Source organism: Natrix helvetica (genome assembly GCF_964273705.1).
Source record: "Natrix helvetica genome assembly, chromosome: 7".
In the NCBI taxonomy this organism is placed as follows: Eukaryota; Metazoa; Chordata; class Lepidosauria; order Squamata; family Natricidae; genus Natrix; species Natrix helvetica.
The window spans coordinates 73106087-73121980 of record NC_138558.1 but is presented as its reverse complement, the minus strand read 5'-3'; the positions used below and the strand labels follow the sequence as shown (position 1 = coordinate 73121980).

At 40.8% G+C, this 15894-nt stretch overlaps 1 protein-coding gene across 1 annotated transcript in view; it reads right to left on the bottom strand.

The window, feature by feature from the left end:
• Positions 1-7134: 7134 nt before the first annotated feature.
• KLF3 (KLF transcription factor 3) overlaps positions 7135-15894 on the bottom strand; it is a 38374-nt gene continuing 29614 nt past the window's right edge. Inside the window, exons 4-6 of the mRNA XM_081959800.1 lie at positions 15223-15367; positions 13238-13398; positions 7135-8989 (exon numbers count right to left, since the gene is read on the bottom strand). Coding sequence (XP_081815926.1) covers positions 8808-8989; positions 13238-13398; positions 15223-15367 — 488 coding nt within the window. The 3' untranslated portion in view covers positions 7135-8807. The remainder of the gene's footprint in view (positions 8990-13237; positions 13399-15222; positions 15368-15894) is intronic.

Genomic DNA, 15894 nt, shown 5'->3' with positions numbered 1-15894 from the left:
GCTGGGAGGCAGAAACAGATTCCCCCCACCTTGTTTTCCTCCCCAAAAGCTAGGTGCGTCTTATACTTCAGAGTGTCTTATATTCTGAAAAATATGGTACTTTCATTTTTTTTCTTTTTTAAAAAAACCAATTTGCAGGGAGTGTTATTTACAATCTGACATTTACTATACGTCTTGTTCAATTAAGACATTTTATACATTTTTGTATACTAGTATAACATATGAGGACTGTACAGTACAAATTTATATTCACAGTTTGATATGACAAAATGTCATTACTGAATCCCCATCAGATTACCAAAAAAGAAGAAATCGTAAAGGAACATTAAAACATTCACATCTTTTGTGCGAAAGATTACCAAAATTTTCAGCATCCGCAAATGATAGGAAGACATGCTAAAACCCTTTTATTCACCCAATTATTATTAGCTTATAAAATATATTACATTTCATATTTTGTTTTTTAAAGATCTGCATAGTTTTATACAGGAAGTAGAAAAAATGTAATATCCCTGCTACATTTGCAGGCGAAATCTGAAAAGATGCTAAAAACAGGACGATTATTTTGTCTGTGTAACATTTTAAAATATATAAATAGTTAAGAAAGTGCTAATATTTGTAAAACATAATGGGAATTAGTATAGCCCTTTAACATGTGTAAAATACTTTTCCTGCAGTTCTGTTGGGAAATATATATACTTTACTAAGACGGAAGTCGAAATACAAGCAGGCAGTGACAACAAAAGGCATCCTATACAGTGCAATTGTACTAGTGGGCCAGGAGGCTGAGAAACGGACATTTTAAGATTTCTTTTGTACTGTAGTCTCTGGATTAGCAACAAATTTCCCCCAGTCAGCAATCCCTCTTTTTCTTCTTGTAAACTTTCCATGTTATAACTATGCCTTCTTGCCTTAGTCAAATTCTGGAGTCTGACATATGATGCCAGCATGGATCAGTATTGTATAATTTATGAATCATAAAATAACAATCTTAGGAAATTAGGAAAATGTATTGTATCTTATCATTCATAATCTATGATTGAGCACGTTGTATGTACATTAAGAGCTTATGCACCGGAGACAAATTCCTTGGCCAATCAAGAATATTCCAGTTCCAATTCCAATATACCCTTTTTGTCATATTATTTGAAAGCCAAAGAATGTCTCGCTTCTCATCCAAGAATCTTCTTCACTTCCGTCCCACGTCCCACGATAGTTAGAACTGAAAAACCTTCTTGGATATGAAGCAAGACATCTTAAAAGAAAAATCAGAAAGTCCACTTGCCTTTAAAATAAAGACACCCTTGGGATAACTATGACCTGGATAAATGAGACCTTCCTTAGAGATCCTTTGTCATAACTAATATGACATAAATGCGCAAGCGCTTTTCTAGAATGTTTCTTCTATTGTCCATTCTAGTCTTTGGCTCTAATCTAAGAGTTTATAGTAGATAGATTTAAAGGACTAGGGGTGACATGATAGCAGTCTTCTGATATCTCAGAGGTTGCCACAAAGAAGAGAGGGTCAAGCTATTCTCCAAAGCACGAAGGCAGGAACAAGAAGCAATGGGTGGAAATTAATCAAGGAGAGAAGCAACCTAGAACTATGGAGAAATTTCCTGACAGTGAGAATAATTAACCAGTGGAACAGCTTGCCTCCAGAAGTTGTGGAAGTTTTAAAGAAGAGATTGGACACTGTCTGAAATTGGTATAAGGCAGAGGTGGCATTCAGCAGGTTCTGACCAATTCTGGAGAACTGGTAGTGGAAATTCTGAGTAGTTTAGAGAACCGGTAGCGGAAATTTTGAGTAGTTCAGAGAACTAGTAGCGGAAATTTTGAGTAGTTTAGAGAACAGGTAGCGGAAATTTTGAGTAGTTTAGAGAACCGCTAGCGGAAATTTTGAACAGTTCAGAGAACCGCTAGCGGAAATTTTGAACAGTTCAGAGAACCGCTAGCGGAAATTTTGAACAGTTCAGAGAACCGCTAGCGGAAATTTTGAGTAGTTTAGAGAACAGGTAGCGGAAATTTTGAGTAGTTTAGAGAACCGGTAGTGGAAATTTTGAGCAGTTCAGAGAACCGCTAGCGGAAATTTTGAACAGTTCAGAGAACCGCTAGCGGAAATTTTGAACAGTTCAGAGAACCGCTAGCGGAAATTTTGAGTAGTTTAGAGAACAGGTAGCGGAAATTTTGAGTAGTTTAGAGAACCGGTAGTGGAAATTTTGAGTAGTTTAGAGAACCGGTAGCGGAAATTTTGAACAGTTCAGAGAACCGGTAGCGGAAATTTTGAACAGTTCAGAGAACCGCTAGCGGAAATTTTGAGTAGTTTAGAGAACAGGTAGTGGAAATTTTGAGTAGTTTAGAGAACCGGTAGTGGAAATTTTGAGTAGTTTAGAGAACCGGTAGCGGAAATTTTGAACAGTTCAGAGAACCGGTAGCGGAAATTTTGAACAGTTCAGAGAACCGGTAGCGGAAATTTTGAGTAGTTTAGAGAACTGGTAGCGGAAATTTTGAGTAGTTCGGAGAACTACACCTCTGACTGCCCCTCCCCATCTATTGTCTGCCTCTCGAGTCCCAGCTGATCTGGAGGAAATGGGGATTTTGCAGTATCCTTCCCCTGCCACACCCACCAAGCCAAGCCAAGCCAAGTCATGCCACGCCCACCAAGCCACGCCCACAGAACCAGTAGTAAAAAAAATTGAATCCCACCACTGGTATAGGGTTTCCTGCCTGAGCAGGAAGTTGGACCAGAACAGGGATCCCCATTACTGTGGCCTATTCGGAATTGGGCATACGTCCCCCTCTCCACCCCGTCAGGCCGCCAAGCCACAAAGATTAGGGGGCGCTGAACTAGAAGCCCTCAAAGGTCCCTTCCAACTTGGTTATTCTAGGTTCAAATCAGATCAGCAGTCAAAATCTTGGGAATTACAGGTAGTCCTCAATTTACAACCACAACTGAGCCCAAAGCGTACATTGCCAAGTGAAAAATTAGTTGTGAGTTTTGTCCCGTTTTACAACTTTCCTCGCCACATTTTGCGAAGTGAATCGCGGCAGATGTTAAATTAGTAACCCCATCGTTAAGTGAATCCGGCTTCCTCGTTAGACTTAGCTTGTCAGGTCGCAAAATGGCTCCTGAACATAAGTCTTCAATTTACAACAGTTTGGTTAATGACCGTATGACTGTTTTTCACACTTACGACCCTTGCAGCATCCCCACTGGTCATGTGATTTGCATTCATATGCATGACAACCGACTCACACTTATGACGGTTGCATTGTCCCAGGGTCATGTGATCCCCTTTTACCACCCTCTGCCTGGCAAAGTCAATGGAGGAAGCCAGATTCACTTAACAGCTGGGTTACTGCTGTGATTCACTTAACAACTGTGGCAAGAACAATTGTAAAATGAGGCCAAACTCAACAACTGTCTCATTTAGCCATACAAATTTTGGGCTCAATTGTGGTTGTAGGTTGATTACTACCTGTAGTAGTTTGCATCCTTAAGTTTATTTTCCTGCAGTCCAGCCAAACGTCTTAACCCAGGGGTGTCCAAACTTGGGAACTTTAAGACTTGTGGACTTCAACTCCCAGAATTCCCCAGCCAGCTGGCTGGGGAATTCTGGGAGTTGAAGTCCACAAGTCTTAAAGTTCCCAAGTTTGGACACCCCTGTCTTAACCAAACTGCAAATGGTGTAAATCTGTTTTGTTTTTGTTTTTTAATCCTGGCACATATTTGGCCACATCAATACAAAGAATCTTCAATAGCATCAGACTCAAATTAATTAGCTGGTTATACAGATTAAAATTAGCATAGCATTTGTTTGCACGGCAACTGTACCTTCTCCTCTGTTTTTGCTCAGAATTAAGCCAAAAAGGGGGAAAATACCACGACACATTTAAAATAGGAAATTAGACATTTTGAAGCTTTATTAGGAATTTAGAATTAAAGGTAGAAGAAGCAAATTTTTTCTTCTTCCATTGTATGGTAAATATGGGATAGCATCAATCCATTGCAGGCAGGTGTTTGGGGGAGGAAAAATAAAATAAAATGCTCTGTAGGTAAATAAGTTTACAAAAAACTTGCTTTTTGTTTTTTTTAAAAAAGATACCGGTGAGCATCTGTTTTATGCAAAGGCACAACTTGGTAAATTATATCCATTTCGGCTCTCGGTGTATGCTTTCAATTTTTTAAAAAAATCTTGATTATTTTTAGGTGGGTTCGAAGGATCCATTTATCGTTCCGATTCTCTCCGCTCAGATGTCCCAGGGTCCAGTTCCTGACACTGCAAAACTAAATTAATTTTCTCCTGCTTTTCTTCCCCCTTTCTCTTCTCAAAGGTATAAATGTGTAAAGCAGGGGTGTCCAAACTTGGCAACTTTAAGACTTGTGGACTTCAACTCCCTGGGGAATTCTGGCTGGGGAATTCTGGGAGTTGAAGTCCACAAGTCTTAAAGTTGCCAAGTTTGGACACCCCTGGTCTAAAGGATCAATTTGGTTTGACAATACAGCAGAAAAAACACAAGAGACCTTTGCTCCATTTTGAACAACCGTTTCTAGATAGCCGTTAAACAGAGTGTGGCGATGGCCTGGAGGTGGCGCTCTCACCTCACAATCAGAAGGCTGTGAGTTTTCTAGGTAAAGGCAGATATTTCTCTCTCTGGGTACAATGAGAATTTTATCTGCTGAACAAAACTCCGCATTGGCAATAGGAAGGGCATCTGGCCATTAAAACACTCTGCTAGCTCAATTCAGTTGCCCAGACTCCACCCCACAAGGGGGGTGATTATTAAATGATGATGATGTCTGGATAGCCACTAAACCAGAGGGCCGAATTAATAAATCTCCAGTATTTGTTATCGATGAACGATCATCTGGATTTATGCTGTGCAGATATGGTAATTCTTATTTTATATTCCAATAAACGTACACTTCCCCCTCATAGAAACTGATATTAGAAAAGCGGCATGAATGTGCCTTATTCAATGAACCTCAAAGAGACTAGTCCTCATGTACCCGTAGAGCACGGTTACCTTAAAGTTTGATACCGAATTGGAAACAGGCTACAAGCAGTCCTTGTCTTGCAACAGTTCATTTTGTGACCGTTGGGAGTTACGATGGCACTGGGAGAAAAAGCGTCTTCTGACCATTTTTCACCCCAAAATGGCGGTTGTTAAGTGAATTTTGCCCCGTTTTACAACTTTTCTCACCACATTTGTTAAGTGAATGACTGCAGTTCTTAAATTAGTGACACGGTTGTTAAGTGAATCTGGCTTCCTCATTGACTTTGCTTGTCAGAAGGTCGCAGAAGGGGATCACGTGACCCCGAGATGCTGCAACCATCGTAAGTGTGAGTCAGTTGCCATGCATATGAATGCAAATCACATGACCCTGGGGAATACTGCAACGGTCATTAAGTGTGGAAAATGGTCCTAAGTCAGGGCCATGGTAGCTTCGAATGGTCACTAAGTGAGCTGTTGTAAGTTGAGGACTACTAGTACTGGCTAATCATGCCATTCAGCTCCAAAAGTGACTTTTTTGCCTCTTTCACTTAAATGCACAATGCTTTCTTTGTCTTAGGGCGAGGACAATTAGAAGCACATACAAGTAATCCTCAACTTACAACAATTCATTTAGTGACTGCTCAAAGTTACAGCGGCACTGAAGTGACTTATGATCATTTTTCACACTTCCAACTGTTGCAGCCTCTACGTGGTCAAAATTCGGACGCTTGGCAACGGATTCATACTTACGACAGTTGCAGCGTCCCGAGGTCACATGGTCCCCTTTTGACAAGCAAACTTAATGGGGGGAATCCAGATTCACTCAACCACTAATGTAATAACCTCAGTGATTCACTTAACAACGGTGGCAAGGAAGGTCGCAAAAACTCACTTAACAATTGTCTCGCTTAGCAACAGAAAGGGGGTCTCAGCTGTTGGTCATAAGTCGAAGATTACCTCTGGACGCCTTCCACAATTTAAAAATTCTTGGCACAATAACAAAACACGTTGCAAGAACTAATTGCATACATTCAATTGCCAGGAAGAAGTCTTTGCTCGCCCGTGTTTTGAAGTATGAAATAAATTGAATTTTCCGTCAGGGTCTCAGCTGCCCATTTGCGGTTGCATCTCAAGGAGACGCAACTCTGCTCAATGGAAGGTCAACATTTGGTTGCTTGGCATTGCCAAAAGAAGCTAAAGGTCATGTGGACACCATACCTGGCCTTCCCAGTTGGCTTTCGATAAGCCAAGGGTGTCCAAACTTGGGAACTTTAAGACTTGTTGGCTGGGGAATTCTGGGAGTTGAAGTCCACAAGTCTTAAAGTTCCCAAGTTTGGACACCCCTGCGATAAGCAAAGTTCACAGGGGGGGGGGAGATTTGGATTCATTTAATGAACCCGTGATTCACTTAACAAATGCAATGATCCGTTTAACAACTGCAGCCCCCCAAAACTGACAAATCGGACGCAGCTTCCTTAAGAACGGCCTACGGCTTATAGTTGTGGTCCAGGACTACCTATAACCGGGATCGCAAACCTATGGCATGCCGGGCCCTCTTTGGGATCATGGACAGCTGTCGTCCCAGTCCAGCCCTACCGCACATGCACATATATGCCTCCCGCTGGTCTTTGGGTCTGTGCCATGCTTGCGTGGAGGGGCGGGGGGCATGTGCCAGGGATGCTCACACTGCATTTTGGGGGTTCATGTACATGAGCATTCCCCCCCACCCCCGTGCCCTGTTTTGGGTCTAATAGGCCTCCTGAACCAACCTGGAAGCCAAAAATGGGCACAGGGGTGGGGCCCCTGCGGGTTGCATTTGCGGGTTTCATGCGCACACTTGGTACCCAAAAGGTTAGCCATCACTGACCTATAATCTATTTTTGAGAGCATCTTATTTCAGAAATATCAGAAATATAGGGATGGGGAAGAGGAGGTTAGGCCGGCTAATTTGGAATTTAAATAGTTTTGTTTTTGGTTTTTGAGGAACTGAAGGAGACTTAACTAAAGCGTGAGAGAAGCTCTGTACCAGAAACAATGGACGTGGTCCAGTCAAAGTGTTCCATATTACACACCGGTTTAATGAGAGTTCGGTAATACAACTTTCAAAAAGTAAGAGAGGGAACAGGAGGAGGATGAAAAGTGCTAGAAAAAGTTTATACCAGAACAACTGAAGCTAAATACAATTTATGGAACAAATACAACAAGCAATTTTGAGTAAGCCAAGTTGCCCCTGAGCAATTATGTACTCGAAATGTATGTGATTTTAGTTTATAAAGTGTTTAGTTCATATTCTGCAATCCCTTCCTCTCCTGCTCGTTCCTCTGGCTATTGTTGTCGTCTTCCTTTTTTTCTTTTTCATCTTTCCTTTTTCTCCCCCCCCCCCCCCCCCCCAGCTACGAGAGTCATAGTTCCCACGAATTTAACCATTGGCTGCAAAATGCTGGTGGATGACGGCGATTTTCCTTAATATAAATATAGAAATCACATTTCTGAAAATACGAAAGATGTATAGGATAAAACTATCTCATCTTTCAATATATTTTTTTGGGGGTAGAAAATTATCGATACTGCGAAGGTATTACAAAAATACTTGGCGAGGGCTTGTCTGCTGAAGTTTTCGTACGAGCTGGTAAAAAACGGTTGGACGGAGTTCCAAGTTTTTCGTTTTATGATCATTGCGAGCTGAATCTATGCTCTCCAGAAGTGCTTTAATGACGCAAATCTTTTTCTCCGGGATCTTAGGAATCTGGAAAGGTCTCGGAAGGAAATTCATTTCTAACAAAGGAAGAGCTGAAATTGATGTTGCTGGAACGGTGGCTTTTGTCAGCTAAGGCAAGTCGAGGTGTTTGCACGGGGGCAGGAAATGCCGAGGAGTGGAGAATATTTCCATGCCTGCCACACTTCCCCAGCGAGGTAGATTTTTAATCAATTTTATCAATGAGGGTCACACCACAAGGAGAAGTACCACATGTGTCCCATTCACACAGTTGCATGACAAGAACAGATCACTGCGCCCCACCAAAAGGGTTTGCCCAGTGAATCTACCAAGACACTTGATCCCAAGCAAAACAAAAGGACAACTTACACAACCCCCATACACAAAAAAAGGCAAATTCAACCAGGGTGTACGACATCTTCGTGGACGCCTGTTTTCTGCTGATCCCTGGAGATTTATTTATTTATTTTTCATTCATTCCCAGGGTTGAGGATTTCATTTTCTGCATCCCAAATATATATATATATATATATATGTGTGTGTGTGTGTGTGTGTGTGTGTGTGTGTGTGTGTGTCTTCTGGAACATGCTTCTCTAACCAACCATATTCAAAAAAAAAAAAGATCCATTCATTGCATTGCTGGGCATAAAAAGGAGACGTGCCTCCTTTTACGACAGGCGCACAAAGTCTCTGGCAAGGATTAGCAAACTGGATTGGGGTGGGGGGTGGGGAACCAGCAACTGTATCATCAATATATACTGGCTGATTAAATGGCAAAAGTAATCAGCTTGATTATAAGATGTCTTAAGTCTGACGGAAATATAATCTATCCGCTGGCAAATGAGGAGGCGCTTAGCATCCCCAGGAAACAAACAAAACAAAAAACGTTCACATTCTTTCGGTCTCTCCGACGGCAAGAATCGAGAAGGGCCAAGCAAACTTTTCTTTTTACTGACCATCAAGAAAAGGAGATTGCAAGGAGATAAAAATCCAAAGATCCAGTCCAGCTGAATCGGAATTAAAACGCTGAGGTCAAAAAAAAAAAAGGGGGGAGGCGGAGAAAGAACCGGAAAAGGGCAGAGAAGTGAGATGTTCAGACGAGCATGTGGCGTTTCCGGTGGAGGGCAAGATGGTCAGAACGAGAGAAACTGCGATCACAGTCCGGACACTGGAACGGTTTGACTCCGGTATGTTTCCGGAAGTGCCGCGTTAGTTCGTCCGATCGAGCAAATTTCCATGTGCAACCTTCCCAAGTGCATTTGTAAGGCTTTTCTCCTATGGAATTTTTTTTTGTGTTAAAAAAACAAAAAGGAAAATGCTTTTTTAAGAAACACAAGCGAGATTATTTTAACGATACATAAAGAAAGCAATATTTTTTTCAGCGCCAGTAATTTCACTGAACGTCCCCTCCTATGGTCAGAAGCTGCATCCACACACCTATGCACAAGAATCTTCTCAACCAGCTTAGCAGCTGCTAAGAATAAGCTAAGGGACGGTGGAATTCAAGGAAGGTTGATTTAGCTCGCTTGTGACTACTTTGGGATTCTAGGCTGATACCTCTTTTAACTCCGCCCTCAACTTCTGCCACTTCTTCCCCTACATCAGTGGTGAAATGTAAACGTTTTTGCCACCAGTTCTCTGGGTGTGGCTTGGTGGTGGTGGTGGTGATGTGACTGGGTGCGTGTGGCCAAAACTTTTGTTAATTTTTAAAGCATTTTTTAACTACCTATTCGCCCAAACCGGTAGTAAAAAATGCTTTAAGAACTGGGGAAAAAAGGTCCAGCTGAGCCGCGCCATCATGGAAAACCTTTCCCCCCCCCACTTTTTAAAACATTTTTTTCCTGCCAGTTCAGACGAATAGGCAGGAAAAAATGCTTTAAAAAGTGGGGGGAGGGGGGGGAAAGCTTTTGATGATTGCATGGCTCACAGCTGATCAGCGCAATTGTCAGAAGCTTTTTTTTCACTTTTTAAAGCATTTTTTTTCCTGCCAGTTCAATCAAATAGGCAGGAAAAAAATGCTTCAAAAAGCAGAAAAAAAGCTTCCGACAATTGTGCAGCTCACAGCTGAGCCGTGAGATACTCAAAAGCTTTTTTTTTTTTTACTACCGTTTCGCAGAACCACCGACCATCGTCCTTACCGCTTCGGCTAAACTAGGCCGAACTGGGAGGATTTCACCCCTGCCCTACATCTTATTTTTCCAACAGATGTTTTGATTCTGGGTGGAAACATTAGTAAAATAGGTCCTTTTCCATTCAAAATGTGCCACAAAAAGTGTACATTTTTGCTCTCTTCCCAGCTATGGGCATTTTCCACAGCCAATTCCGGATGAACTTGCTGTAACAGATTAAAAAGAAACAAAAAACACCTCTGTACTGCAAAGAATTTCAATGCGATTTCTCAAATCCAACTCCTGGATTGGTTCCAACAGGTTTTGAGAGCATTAATGATGCTTAGTACAAGAGTTTTAATTCTAATGAAGAGTTTAATTTGATTTGGGAATCTTATGAGGAATAATATACATATAATTCTGTGGACGTTTTACCATACAGGTAGTCCTTGAGTTATGACCACAATTGAGCCCCAAATTTTTGTTGCTAAGTAAGACATTTGTCAAGTGAATTTTTGCCTCATTTTGCGACCTTTCTTGTCACAGATTAAGTGAATCACTGCAGTGGTTAAATTAATAACATGGTTTTTATGTGAATCTGGCTTTCCCGTTGGTTTGGTTATCCTAAGGTCACCAAAAATGGTCATATGACCCCGGGACACTGCAGCTGTCATAAGTATGAATCAGTTCCCAAATGTCTTAATTTTGATCACATGACCGTGGAGATGTTGCAATGGTTGTAAGTGTGAAAAATGTCCCTAGGTCCCTTTATTCAATGCCACTGCAACTTCGAACAGTCACTAAATGAACTAAATAAGTCGAGGACTACCTGTATTTACAAAGAAATGATTAAATGGACAAATTTGAAACCAAGTTGGAATTTCTGAGCAATCTTGTTGATTGATATATTCTGTTGCATACTAATCTGGTTTCTTTCACTAACCAATTTTTAGTTTTGTGACGATCTCTCTTTCCCTCTCCCTCTCCCTGAAGAAATGTAACCTTCTGTTTTTTAGAATAGGAGAAGGCCAGGGACAAAGATTAGGAGCCAAAGACTGACTTCACTTAATTCAAACTTTCAGGTATAATATTTATAATTTGTCCCAAGCCAAACTGACTCTATACATTTTAAATGCCATTTTGATACAGGAGGTATTAATTTTTTCAATGTGGGAAGAAATGGCATAACTCTAATCAATTCTTAACTTCAGTGCTCGCTCAATTAATACCCACTGACATCTTTTCAATTCTTAATTTTATGAATGAACTACAGTAGCTGATAACCCTGGGCGTTGCCTGGGTATTTATTTATAGGGGGGAAAATGTTTAGACCAAACATAATTTCTAATGTTGGATTTCCCCCCTTACTAGAGAGAGCCCCCTTGTGGAGTACTGTGAAGCTGCTACCATGGCAACTCCACTGCACTATACAGTAGAAGCCATTTTATGGCAGTACAGTAGAAGCCATTTTAAGGCACAACAGGCTGCATCTTAACAGAACACACACACACACCCCTGAGGGGTGTTAGGGGTGTCTTACCCCCACAGTATTTTTTTCCCAGAGGGTAAGTCATCTGTGTACCAAGTTTGGTTGAAATTGCTCAAGGCGTTCTAGAGTTATGCTGGAAAACACACATACACATCCCCACCCACCCACATTTATATATATATTGATCGTCTGAATCCAAATAATTTCTTGAAATATGAAATTTCTAGGAGACGGTTGCTCATTACTAATTGATAATCTATCAGAGTTCAGATATGAACTTGCTACTGTATGATGTGTATTTATTTAACTGAAAATATATCTCTGATAGGATTTTGGGTGACTTTTATACACAAATCAATTATAGCATTGTCTATTTTTTATGTAGGACCTCAAATCTTTTGCAATAAGTCATGTTTATTACTTATTGATTTGATAAATTTATATATTATTACCTTTGCAATGTGACTAAAGGTTTCGTCTCCTTACTCAATTTTTAAAAAGTACAGGAAGTCCTCAACTTACAACAGTTCATTTAGTGACCGTTCAAAGATACAACAGCACTGAAAAAAATGACTTATGACCGTTTTTCACACTTACCACCATTGCAGCAGTCCCGTGACCACATGATCAAAATTCGGACGTTCATATTTATGACCATTGCATTGTTCCCGGGGTCATGTCATCCCGTTTTGTGTCAACGGGGAAGCCAGATTTACTTAACAACCAGGTTACTAATGTACCAACTGCAATGTTTCACTTAACAATTGTGGTAAGAAAGGTGGTAAAATGGGGAAAAAACTCACTTAACAAATGTCTCACTTAGCAACATAATTTTTTGGGCTCTATTGTGGTCATAGGTCAAGAACTATCAGTATTACCAGTGGTGATGAGTACTTGGGCCAATGATTATAGCCGAAGTTTGGGCCCAAATCCCAATATCCAAACTTTCTAAATTTGAGAAATGTCACAGCGACATTTCAAGTGGCTTTCAATGCTACCATTAAATGGAAAAAACTGGAAAGATGGAAAGGAGAAGAAAAATATCCATAATTCTCTCTCCAAGAATCTTTTATTTGCTTTAAAAAGCACATCGTAAACTTTTAAATGCAATTCAGTGCTTTGGGGAAGGAGTTTAGTGCCAATATAGTAGGGCGTGTTGGTGAATATTTCAATGAGTCACAGTTAGAAGGCCAAAAAAATAAGCTTAGCCGTCAGACAGAGAATCATAATGTAGAAAGAAGAAAATAAATATCAGCCTCTTGAATCTACTTGTGAGGGAATAAATCCCTACCTGCGTTTTCCCAAAAATCAGATAGGGTCTTCCCAGAAAATAAGGCGCCTGGCCTTATTTTCGGGGAAGTCTTATTATTTTTGAGGTGCAGGAGGCGGTCGGCGTGGTCACCTCACGACTGCTGCTGTGTTGCAATATTTTCGGGAAGGGCTTATTATCCAGGGAGGTTTTATTTTTAGGGAAACAGGGTAAACACAGTAAAACCTGTTTCCAAACAAGCTTGCATAGGATATACAAGAAGTCCTCGACTTACGACTTCAAGTTACAACCGCAACGACAGCCCAACATTTCTGTTGCTAAGTGAGGCAGTTGCTAAGTGAATCATTGCATTTTGTTAAGTTAGTAACACATTCGCTAAGTGAATCCAGATCCCGGGGACACGGCAACCGTCATAAAGGCGAGTCAGTTGCCGAGCGTCTGAATTTTGATTATCTGACTGTGGAGATACTGCAACGGTCGTTAAGTGTGAAAAAACGGTCCTAAGCCGCTTTTTGTCAGTGCCGTTCTAACTTCAAACAGTCGCAAAGCAAGCTGTTGTAAGTCGAGGACTACCAGTAGTAGGAGCTGGTTTTTTTTTAACCTTCATTAAACTTTCCACCCCACCCCGCCAAAAGAAAACAACACTTGCTTCCTACCTGTGTGTGTTCTTCTATGGGCTTTTAAATGAGAGCTTTTAGTGTACACCTTGTTGCAGCCTTCGTAATCACACCTGTGTATCCGTCTCTTCCTTTGCGTGTCTGGCGATTCCACAGGTAGAGGCCTTTTCCCAGGCTGGACTATAACTGAAGGATGATTCCTGCGTTAAGTTGAATCATATGTTAAAACTACAACCTTTTTCAACTAAAATCTTCTTCTTCTTCTTTTAAGTGGCCCACCCCAGAGTTCGCTTCTTCAATCCCCATTTTGTCTTCTGCCGGCGTCAATAACATTACATCCATGTGGAAAAAATTGAAGCCAAGCTTACTAAATGTCATGGACTTCTGCGGTAATAATTTTGGCCGACTTTCCTAATAAAGATTTGGTTTCATTTATTCTCTGGAATGAACAAGACACCTGCCCCTTCCCCTACTTCTCTCCCCCCTCCCTCATTTATTTATTTATCTATTTTCTTTAAAACAGTAGGATTTTGACCGAAATATTTTAAGCTGCAATCTTGTTTCCCAGGAAAGCAGAATTCAGAAATCTCGGTGCTTCTATTGGTTGACCCATTTTTCTAAATATCTTAGCAAAGATATATTTTTTAAAAAATTGATACGGATTCTCCCCCCCCTCTCCGATGCTATGAATGCTATCAACTTCCTTTGCTCTACCGACATAAACTCAACAGGTTTTATTCTTTATCTATTTCTTTTAGAGCCCAAATAAGAATTTATGGTTTGGTGCAACCACAAAGATGCAAAGGACTTTCCTAAAAGTAGAACTAAGATTTATGTTTACACAGAAATGCACTCTTTGTATTTCTAAAACAGTGCCCCAGAAATGACTTTTGTAACATTTCTTCTGAATACTACAATTCAGGTGAGATGCACAGTGTAATATATTTGAAGTTCACACAGACCACAGTTCTAGATATATACGTATGAAATTGGACCCTGCTAGGAAAGATAAGACAACGGCAAATGGATGAAAACCTGATCGCACTACTAAAATTAACACATAGAAGAGATTATATTTTATTCTGGCCAATGGTAAAAGAAGAATCTCAGTTGAACAAATCAAATGACATTCCCCCTGAGTTCTAACAGTTGGAAGGGACCTTAGAGGTCTTCTAGTCCAACCCACTGCACAAGCAGGAAACTCTATACCATTTCAGACACATGGTGTCCAATCTCTTCTTAAAAACCTCCAGTGATGAAGCATCTATAACTTCAGAAGGCAAGTCGTTCCACTGATTAATTGTTCTGTCGGGAAATTTCTTTTTAGTTCCAGGTTGCTTCTCTTTTTGATTAGTTTCCATTCGTTGTTTCTTGTCCTGACTTCAGGTGCTTTGGAGAATAGTTTGACTCCCTCTTCATTGTGGCAACCCCTGAGATATCAGAACACTGCTATCATGTCACCTCTCTTTATTATACTAGACATACCCAATTCCTGCAACTGTTCTTCGTATGTTTTAGCCTCCAGTCCCCTAATCATCTTTATTGCTGTTTGCTCATTATTTGAATGGCCTCATACCTATGCAAACGAAATTTGTGAATTAGGTTAAGTGTGCAGGGAGTCCAAAGTTGCTGTAAAGGTAAGGGTTCCCCTTGCACATATATGCTAGTCGTTCCCGACTCTAGGGGGCAGTGCTCATCTCCATTTCGAAGGCGAAGAGCCAACGCTGTCCGAAGACGTCTCCACGATCATGTGGCCGGCATGACTAAATGCCGAAGGCGCACGGAACGCTGTTCCCTTCCCACCAAAGGTGGTTCCTATTTTTCTACTTGCATTTTTACATGCTTTTGAACTGCTAGGTTGGCAGAAGCTGGGACAAGTAACGGGAGCTCACTCTGTTATGCGGTGCTAGGGATTCGAACGGCTGAACTGCGTCTTAGCCACTGAGCCTCAAAGGCTTTCATCTAGCTTTCAACCACAATTTACTCTTCCATTGGAGAGATTCAAAAACTTCTAAACTACTTACTCTTGTAGCATGGGAGGGGACAATGAGGTCATCACAGGAGGAGACATTTGCTCCGGGTAGTAGTCATTTCTTGGTGATTCCAAGCCTGGTTCTACCTTGATAGATTTTGTTAGTGCTGGCTTTTCGTAAGATTCGATGACGGATACTGTACGGGGGGAGAAGAGTCAGCGAATGGTAAATGAAGAGGAAAAAAAGCTTGCATTTGGGGGGGGGGGTGTTCTGTCACTGCAATCTTGCTCTTATAAATTTAAACTGCAAATACAAACATTTGAATTAATCTACATAACTGAATGACAATGGCATTCTATAACACACCTTATAACCCAGCCCTTCGTTCTGGTTACTATAGAGAAATCTATAGTGGCTTCCATTCTATTGCTTTATTTTCGAAAGGAAACCTATAGTGCTTAATAGAAAAATATCAATTATTCTACATCCATTCTATTGCTTTGCTTTGTATAGGAACACCAACTGCTTAATAGAAAAATATCAATTATTCTGTTAAGAATAATTGAATTAATCTACATAGCTAACCATCCTGCGTGATGGTGGCACAGTGGTTACAATGCAGCATTGCAGGCTAATTCTGCTGACTGTCAGCAGCTCGATTCTCGATCAGTTCAAGATGGATTCAGCCTTCTGAAGTTGGTAAAATTGGGGGCAACAGGCTGA